Here is a 10,000-nt window from a genome sequence, read left to right on the forward strand (position 1 = left end):
AGAGAGGGAGAGAGAGGGAGGGAGGGAGGGAGGGAGAGAGAGGCAGTTTGGGGGAGGAGAGGAGAGAAAGTTTTTGTTTTAATTTTTTTTTTGGCAAAACTTTTACATCTGGCAAACAACCTGAAGAAATTCTCATTATATTCCAACCAGAAAAACACAAAAGAAAAGGCTGAAAGAGCGGATGCAGCTCACCGCAGGGCTTCCTCCGATGTCTCCCCCGAGCTGAAATCAGACAGATGAGTTTAATTAAGACGCTGCTCCTAAAACCACACGCACACGCACACAGACAGACACAGACACAGACACAAACAGAGAGTGAAGGCAGAGGCTGCACACGCTCAGAGGGATGGTGGATGGGCGCTACAGCGTTAGCGGCTAGCGGTGGTCTGTGACACAAGACGGAGAAGATGGAGTGGAGAGAAGAGGAATACCAAACGAACACAGAGACACTAAGATCACAAACTAGCACCGTACTTTAGGAACAGGCACAGACTTGGGTCAGATACGAAACTGTTTTGGATTCAAATATTTTCTGTTTGATTGATCTCGCCTGGTTCAACGAAGACCACCAAGAGGACCAGGAGGTGGCATTTGCTCGTTTTGAGAGCAAAGACACCAGACAAGCACAGTACAGTAAAGTGTAGAAAAGTATTGGAATCCAAAACTATGACATATTTGACCCAGGTCTGATCGGTAACGAGGGCACAATACTGGAGGATGAGGTGTGGAGCTACGCTAGCAGGCCAAAGACAGAAGATGGCTCCCTCTGCGTCCGAAGCCACGACACTTCCTCTGGGCTCGCTCCAGAAGCCCTCTCGGGCACTACAGGACAGGAGGGGCCCTGGTCCTGTGGAGCGATTCCTCCAGAGAGGTCTCTACTCTACGTGTGAACCGCCATCTTATCTTAGTGATACCTGAGGGGAGTCGCTGGAGGCTGGAGGGGACACACTGGTCTGGGAGAGGAGAAACACACGGTGAAAGATGGCCGCCTCTTTTCCACAGCGCTCACGCTCAACCACGGGCTCTTTCCCATCGCCTGTTTTTCACCTCCTTGCTTCCTTTCCTCGGGTCCTTTCCTCGCGTCCTTCCAGCTCCACCCGTCCATCGGAGGACGCGAGGACAGGAAGCGAGGATGGAGGAAGCGAGGAAATCTGCACCGGGCAAACGGAACGTCCCTGGCTCTTTGGAGCGTAGAGTTCAGGCCACATCAGTTACAGACACGGCGGACATGGAGCGGTGGATCCACAGGTCCATCATGTATGCGTCATATATAAACGTATACCTCTTATACGTCATGTCATTTATACACATTTTCCAAAAGAAAATACGTCCGCAAAGGAAGCACTCGTCTATCCTAGCTCTAGTGGCCTTCAAGAGCCTCCCAGCTCCTCACAGGGAGCAGTTAAGGTCGGAAGGTCCTTAAAGACTGTGGACCTCAATCGATCTCCAGATCAGTCGGATGGACCGATAAAATAGGAGATTGGAAAGAGCCTCTCGTGTGGGATGGGGGGGGGGGCAAGGCATGATGGGTAAATGGCCAGAATGAGTGAGATGGGTGCTCAACGGCAGACAACAGACGTGGATCTATAGGAAAGCGGGGAGAGTGGTTCTGTATGAAAGCATGACGGCGTTTTAATGGAGCGTAAGAGACATCACAGGACTCTAGTGGATCTCACTACGCGACGCCCGGACTAAAGCAACGACAGCCAATGAGGTCTGAGAGTTTACCGGCTCTGACTCCTCCCCCATCTGTGAGGCGATGCAGTTTGGGGAAGAAAAAAAAAAAAAAGGGGAGAGGAAAACAAGGAATTCTGAAGAAAAGTGGATAATCTAATCACAGGAAACAAAGCTTTGAACAGTCACGGAGACTCTGCTCGCAACCCCTGCGACAATCCCGTCAAAATATAGCGGTACTGTGGTGCAGGATGAAGTAGCCCCTGAGCACTGATCTGAGGTCAGTTGCGTGTCTTTCTCCCTAATGGTTTGGTCAGTATTTGGGCAGGGTCAGCTGATCCTGTATCAGTGCCTCTCGAGCCCGTAGCATACACTGCAAAAGAACTTGCGTCTTACGTTTTTTTAGTCTTGGAATAAGAATAAGATCTTTATTTATTTATTTTTTTCTATCAAGTAGAAAATATTCGCTTGCATTAAGTTTGCTTGACAAGCAAAATTTTCTTACCCCACTGGCAAATCTTGAAATGACTAATTGGAAATATGTTTGTCTTACTCTGCAAAAAAAATTGTTTATAAATTTAATTTAATTTTTTATTTTTTTTTGCAGTGTAGTTTCACCATGGCAACACGGCCGGCGGAACCTACCAGGCTATCCAGTCCCCCTCCCAGCAGGTCCATGGCACCCATCTGCATGGTGGAGGGGGCGGGCGTGCCCCCGGTGGTGGGGGGGCCCAGGTCCAGGTTCAGCAGGTCTCCCAGCAGGTCTCCCTGGGACGGGATGACGGCCGGGGGGGCCTCGGAAACAGCGCCCCCCGCAGGCTGGGCTGACTCAGGACTCTCTGAGCTCTCTCCACTGAGGATAGAGAGAGGGGGAGGGGGAGAGAGAGAGAGAGAGAGAGAGGGGGAGGGAGAGAATATGAGAGAGAGTATGTGAGAGTGAGTGAGAGTGAGAGAGAGTATGTGAGTGAGAGTGAGTGAGAGTGAGAGAGAGTGAGAGAGTGAGAGAGTGAGAGTGTATGTGAGAGTGAATGAATATGTGAACAAGTATTTCAGTGAGAGTATGTGAGTGCATTAGTGTGAAGGTGAGAGAAAGGGAGTGAGTGAGAGAGAGAAAAAGAAGGAATGAGTGGATAAAGAGTGAGGGACCATGCAGAGGACAAAGTGCAAGGAAAAGAGATAAAGTGCAAGAAGGAGTGAAATGGAGGAAGACAGGAGGAGGCAGAGGGAGGAAAACGAGAAGAGGGGTGAGAATGAGAGAGCGAGAGAGAAAGGGAGGAGGGAGACAGAACACCGGTGAGAAGTTAAAATTCGCTCAGGGGACAGAGGTGTCAGACCCCCCCCCCCCTACCCAGGCCTCTCAGGGGGCAGAGCCTCCATGACAGGGTACCCGCTCAGGCAGAGAGAACGAATGCAGGTTCCCCGCGGGGGGAACCCCAGGGCGACGCGCTTATTCGCATTTTCACACCGCAGAGAGAGCGAGCGAGAGACAGCCCAGAACATTAAGCCGATCGGCTCTGAAACCCAGAAGTGATGAACAGCACTCCGGACTGGAGCACGCTGCATTAATCTCCGCGCTGCAGAAATCTCCCTGCCCCTGGAAAAGCGCAGCGGTGGTCGCAGAGAAGCGGAGGGACGGTAAAACTTCGCAGAGCACGACGAAGCAAAAACAACAGAAGCCTACGCGCCCGGCACTCTTCAGCGATTTCTACTCCAGCCGTTCAACAGTAATCCCAGCACAAAAGGATTCCACTAAGCGCCTCTTATCTACACCCCAGAGCAGACTCAAAGAGCCCTAATGGAGTTTTTGGGTTTGAGCTACAGTGTAGTAATACCCGGCATTTGCAAGTTGTTAAACTGGCTGAGTAAAATGGATGAACACTGCTAAAGGAATGATGGTAATGGAATAACAAAGATTTCAGAACCGTGCAGAAAATGCACGGATTTCAATTACACTTAATTGCACATTATTGTTTTACAGGAGGTACATCAAGTCGTAAATAATATATAATAAATGCTCCAATCAAGGCAATCCTATCCGGTAACACGCAATTTGTGACAAGGATTTTTTTAAGTATAGATTTCCATACACATATTGTAGTTAATCTATATTTTTGGGTCTGAATCTTAATATCCGGGAAATGTACAAGCAGAGCTTCCATTAGGCAGCAGTGGCACGGGGCTTGTTTAAAATGGGTGCCTGCGTTCCACCGCGTCTGGGGTCGACTGCATTAGCTTTCAGCCCATCCAGGAAATTAAATGAAATTCAATTCACACAAATGTGGGGGGAAAAAAAAAAAATGTCAATAATGTTGAGGTTTGTTAAATTAATGAAGAGTCTGGATTTAAATTAATTTCCTGAAACTTGGCTGGGCTTAAATAGAAATGATTCAAGGTCTGCTGGCCCTGGGGGGGACGCAGGAGGGGGAAAAACAAACCTAATCTCTGCAAACTTCAGTTCAGTCAATTCTCAATAAGCACACCAACGTGTGGAAAAGAATATTCTAAAAGGGAGGGTTTTGGGGGGACACTTACGATCTGGAGCGGGAGGGTTTTGGGGGGACACTTAGGATCTGGACGGGCCGGTTTCGGGGTACACTAGCAGGTCGTTGGGACAGGATTTCGGGGGGACACTTATGATCCGGAGGGGGTTGCTGGGACAGGGTGAGGGGGGGGACACATACGATCCGGAGGGGGTCGCTGGGACAGGGTTTTGGGGGTACACTAGCAGGTCGTTGGGACAGGGTTTTGGGGGTACACATACGACCCGGAGGGGGGTCGCTGGGACAGGGTTTCGGGGGTACACTAGCAGGTCGATGGGGACAGGGTTTTGGGGGTACACTAGCAGGTCGCTGGGACAGGGTTTTGGGGGTACACTCACGATCCGGAGCGGGCGGGGAGCCTCTTGTGCTGCACGCCGCGGCTGCCCTCCACGAAGGCGTTGGGGGGTTTGTGGTAGACGGACGCCAGCGTGCCGATGTGGCAGATGAGCTCCTCCAGCAGGGTGGGCTCGATCAGGTCCGTCTCCTCCGAGATCAGGGGCTTCTCCGCCAGGACCACCTCCTTCGCCGCCACCGGGTCTGTGGAGAGCAGGCGCCAGTAGATGTAGCCCCGGTCCCGCAGGTCCGGGTTATCAGAGTCCTGAGGAGGGAGAGAGGGAGAGAGGGAGAGAGGGAGAGAGGGAGGGAGAGGGGGAGAGGGGAGAGAGAGAGAGGGGGAGAGAGGAGGAGAGGAGGGGGAGAGGGAGGGGGAGAGGGAGGGGAGAGGGAGAGAGGGAGAGGAGGGAGAGAGAGGGAGGGAGAGAGAGGGGAGGAGAGAGGAGGAGGAGAGAGAGGAGAGGAAGAGAGAGGGAGGAAGAGAGAGGGAGGAAGAGAGGAGAGGGAGGAAGAGAGAGGGAGAGAGAGGGAGAGAGGGAGAGAGAGAGAGAGGAAGAGAGAGAGAGAGAGAGGAGAGAGAGAGGGGAGGAAGAGAGAGGGAGAGGGAGAGGGAGAGAGAGGGAGGGGGAGGGAGGGAGGAAGAGAGAGGGAGGGGGAGGGAGAGGAGGAAGAGAGAGAGGGAGGAGGAGGGAGGGAGGAAGAGAGGGAGGGAGAGAGGAGGGAGAGAGAGGGAGAGAGAGAGGAGAGAGAGAGGGAGAGAGGAGGGAGAGAGAGAGAGGAGAGAGAGGGAGAGAGGGGAGGGAGGAAGAGAGAGAGAGAGAGAAGAGATAAAATGAGAAGGAAGGAGAAGCGGAGGGGGGAGAGATGGGCAGAGAGAACATGAAAGAGAAAGAGAGAGAATGGAGAAGAGTAGAAATGAGGGAAAAAAGGTGGTGGAGGTGGAGAAAGGAGGACATCAGGGGAGAAGTGACAGGAGGGAGGAGGATACAGAGAGAGAGAGAGAGGAGGGAGAGAGGAGAGAGGTGGGTGGTGGGTTAGTAACAGAATTTATTTAGTGTTTATCTATTATTTATGACTTGTGTTAAAATATTTATTTATATCTCCACTTCCCTTAGATCAGGCTGTGCAAACTGGCACCCGAAGCAAATTACCCTAATTCAGGAGAGAGGGGGGAAGAGAGAGGGGGGGGGATAGAGGCTTCTGCAGTAATAATGCCATCGCCATGGTGCCCAGGCACCGCAGTGGAGCACTGACTCGTGAAATATGGGGATTACTTTCCTCCTCAGGAGAAATCTGTAACCCCCCGACATCACAGTCAATAGCACGACCACAGAAACCTTTCACCTGCCAAACCCCGCCCCCTCTACACCCCTCGTCCACCAAACCCCACCCCCCTCTACAGCCCTCACCCACCAAACCCCACCCCCTCCACACCCCTCATCCACTAAACCCCGCCCCCTCCACACCCCTCACCCACCAAACCCCGCCCCTCCACACCCCTCATCCACAAAACCCCCGCCCCCTCCACACCCCTCATTCACCAAACCCCGCCCCCTCAACACCCCTCATCCGCCAAACCCCGCCCCTCCACACCCCTCATTCACCAAACCCCGCCCCTCCACACCCTGACCCACCAAACCAGTGAACTCATTTGAGAAATCAAGAATCACACATCACATCTAAAAGGTCACCTCCACTCAGACTGTCAGGGAGGACGAGCGGAGTGGAGATAGGGGTGAAACGTGCATCACTGAAAACCTCCACACAGCTGCTGATTAAAAGAACAATAAACAATAAACTGCCCATATGGAGCTCGTTGTGTTGTGTGCTCATGAGCAGCTGCAGGTGGGGCCGGCACCCAGGGCTGAGTGTCACAGAGGGCCGCCGCCCTCAGCCTGTTCACCCAACCTCCGTGTGTCCCGGGCCACCAACCGAAAACAGCTCAGCCTATTAGAGCCTTCGCCCCAACTCTGCCCTCCGTTTGAATGAATCCAGCACCCAGACCGGTCTCCATACAAAACGGACAGCGACATACCACATACCACATACCACATACGGGGAACGAGCGCAAACTACAGCAGTGGAATTTGGTAATAAAATGGAGCAGGACTGGCCTGATTGAGTCATTACCAGTGGGCCGGCGGCAGAAGAGGAGAAATGAAACTAATTTAAACACGAGGCCCCGTGGGAACCGGGGTATGACATCACGTATTTCACGGGAGTGGCGGGCGGGAACGCTGCTGCATTTGTTACGGCGAAGGAGAAACTAACGAATAAAATAAAAAAAAAAAGAAAGAAAGCGGCGTTTTCAATTACCGCCGCGCCGCCGAGACGTCAGGGCCGCAGATGGCGCTCCGCCGGCCGGCGACAGGAAGTGGATTTACGCCCCGGAGGCGTCAGGCTTAATCAAGGACGTCCCGTTAATACAATCAGGGCGATAACGAGAACGCGTACGTGAGCCGCCGCGCCAACAGCGCCGGCTATTTTTAGGGGCTGGAGCCGGAGTCAGACAGCGGTGACGTGCTCCCCCCCTCCCCCCCTCTCCCCCCGATGCCCTTTAACCCGCCCGGAATACCGGTGATCGAACGCCTCGCCAGCGGTTGACCCTTTGTCTTGGATAGCAGCGGAGTGGCAGGCTATCGCTTTATCGGGAATTCGCAGCAATGCAGAGATAAACACAGCGGAGAGATAAGAGGAAAACTGTCCAATTAACCGCTTTAATTGAAAAAAAGAAAAAAGTGTGGAGTAACAACAGAAGCCAGCCAGACGTTCCCCAGGAGCGATCGCCACGTATGTCACAGGTGTGAGTCACACGGGCAGACTGGAGGAAGACACTCCGTGCGCCGCTCAACAGGAGAGCGTCAGGGTGCCAGGCTGACCAGTGGGGGTCACTAATGAGCAATGAGACGCTGAAATCCCGGCTGACTCATGCCCTCTAACCCAGGGGTCGGCAACCCTGGTCCTGGAGAGCCGCAGGGTGTGCTGGCTTTCGTCTCCACCTTAAAATAAGCAACGATTCAGACCCAAGAAACCAGGTGAGGTGAGTTAACTGTGTAATCAACGGCTTTCATTGATCAATTAATGCCAAGCAACAACGAAAGCCAGCGCACCCTGCGGCTCTCCAGGACCAGGGTTGCCGACCCCTGCTCTAACCTGTGGGCCGTGCAAGAGCCCAGTGCGTGTCTCTCTGAGAGCTCGCCGGCCATTGGGACACCGGACCGCGAGGAGCACCCACCCCACTGGAGCAGTGCCGTAACAGGGTGAGGCACACAGCCGCCCCAAAAACACAGTTTCCTTTCTCTCTCTCTCTCTCTCTCTCTCTCTCCCCGCTCCCTGGGCAGTGTTAGCTGGTTGCCGTGGTGACGATGGCGTGACGTTGCCGTGGTGACGATGGCGTGACGTTGCCGTGGCGACGCTGCACTCACCTGAGTGGCCAGGCTGAGCACCTGCTGCACCAGCTCCTGGGTCTCTGTGGGCTTCTTCAGGAAGAGCTTCACGATGGCTGTCAGCAGCTGCAGCTGAACCTGTGTGCGTACAGACAGACAGACAGACACAGGTCAAAGGTCATCTCTGAACCTCCAGTCCAGCTACTTGGCTCAGGGTACTAGAGAGGAACAGGTAAAAATCAGTTACTTTTTTGTTGGTGTTGTTAACTCAAAGGAATGGGCTAAAAAGGAACAGTGCACTGCCTCCATGTTTATTTTGACAAGAGGCGAAGTCGATAGCCCGGATAAAAGAGCTTGCAACTTCCAACTGTCGGCGTCCCATAAACACCACCGCAAAAAAACACTGATCAAAGTCTTCCCCTTTGGCTAACCTCCGCTTTGCTCCTCTAAAATAAATCCGATGTTTGTTTCAAAGTTTCCACCTCCCCTACAAATTCAGGACGCAGTGAGAATTCTCGTCTGGTACATTCTGGCTTGTTCCAAGTGTGGAGAAGATCATCATGGTGGCTGAAACCATAACAACCATTCTTCAGATCAACCCTGCAACCCCCGTCCTCCCAACCCCCGTCACAAAATCATTAGGAGTACCCGGTGTGAGTCAGAGCCTCAGATACAGCAAGCCCATTGGCTGGTGGGGGTTGGGATACAGCAAGCCCATTGGCTGGTGGGGGTTGGGATACAGCAAGCTCATTGGCTGGTGGGGGTTGAGATACAGCAAGCCCGTTGGCCGTCGGGGTTTGAGTGACAGACCTGCGTGCTCTCGTCGTGGAAGCCCTCCAGGAAGCTCTCCAGCAGCTCGTCGGCGTTGTCGATGCGCTCAGCGTACTCGCCCACGATCCAGATCATGGCCGCCCGCGCCTCGGGCTCGTCCAGAGAGTCCAGGTTCTCACAGAGCGTGGCGATCACGCTCTCGTACCTGCGTGAGAGAGAGAGGGGGGTTATCCAAAAATACAGGAACTGGAGACAGCTTCAGCTTACAGGATGCTCAAAGGGGAATGAAGCCAGTTCATGGAGGCCGCCATGTTTGACTGTGGGGCTTTTTGTCACTAGAGCTGGGTGTACACTGGGTGTACAAGGGAATGGAATTTAATGATAATCTTATATAAATCAGTCCCCGGAGAGTAATTTGTTCAGTTTTGAATGTAGTTCAATGGGGAAATGTGCTTTTTGGCGGTAGAGGTTGCAAGCAGGATATCCACTGGGGGCGACATTGGCTCAGGAGGTAAGTCGGAGGGTTGCCGGTTCGATCCCCGTCCTGGGTGTGTCGAAGTGTCCCTGTGCAAGACGCCTAACCCCCAAATTCTCCTGACGAGCTGGTTGGTGTCTTGCATGGCAGCCAATCGCCGTTGGTGTGTGTGTGTGTGTGTGTGTTTGTGTGTGTGTGTGTGTGTGTGTGAGAACTGTGCAGCGCTTTGGATAAAGGTGGCGGTGCTATATAAATGCAACCCATTTACCATTTAGCTTCGAAAGCTTCTGAGGAATTGTCAATCCCTGGTGCCCTGGCGGTGGTGGAGGGGAGCCGGAGCCTGGCTGGAGGTCCGTTAGCACATCACTACCTCACCCCCTCATCACTACTACTACCTCACCCATCATCACTACCTCACCCCCTCATCACTACCTCACCCCCTCATCACTACTACCTCACCCAACATCACTACCTCACCCAACATCACTACCTCACCCCCTCACCCCTACCTCACCCCACCAGCGGGATCTCAGCGGCAGCTCCGCAGTGTGCAGTCTCCACCGGGGCCGGAGGGTCGGTTCCATTTGAATGCGGTTAAAAAATTCAATTCAATTCGATCCCCGGGCAGGAGAAGAAGCGTCTGTGGCAGAACGGAAGCCTCTCTCCCTCTCCTCTCATTAGCGGGGAGACGAGGCTGAATTCACCTCACGCAATGTGGGTCAGCGCTGCACTGCACCGCATGAATACGGATCGCCGTGGTAACCCCCCCCCCCGGGTCGGGCGTGCAGCTGTACGGAGCGCCGGATGGTGACATCACGGGG

At 53.4% G+C, this 10,000-nt stretch overlaps 1 protein-coding gene across 1 annotated transcript in view; it reads right to left on the minus strand.

The window, feature by feature from the left end:
* The window catches only part of ap1b1 (adaptor related protein complex 1 subunit beta 1), a 50,552-nt gene that overhangs the window by 17,379 nt on the left and 23,173 nt on the right, over positions 1–10,000 (minus strand). Inside the window, 5 exon segments of the mRNA XM_061260028.1 lie at positions 193–222; positions 2,320–2,527; positions 4,553–4,812; positions 7,973–8,071; positions 8,744–8,909. Of these exon segments, the coding sequence (XP_061116012.1) occupies positions 193–222; positions 2,320–2,527; positions 4,553–4,812; positions 7,973–8,071; positions 8,744–8,909 (763 nt within the window).

The sequence above is a fragment of the Conger conger genome, chromosome 11 (genome assembly GCF_963514075.1).
Source record: "Conger conger chromosome 11, fConCon1.1, whole genome shotgun sequence".
Classification (NCBI taxonomy): Eukaryota; Metazoa; Chordata; class Actinopteri; order Anguilliformes; family Congridae; genus Conger; species Conger conger.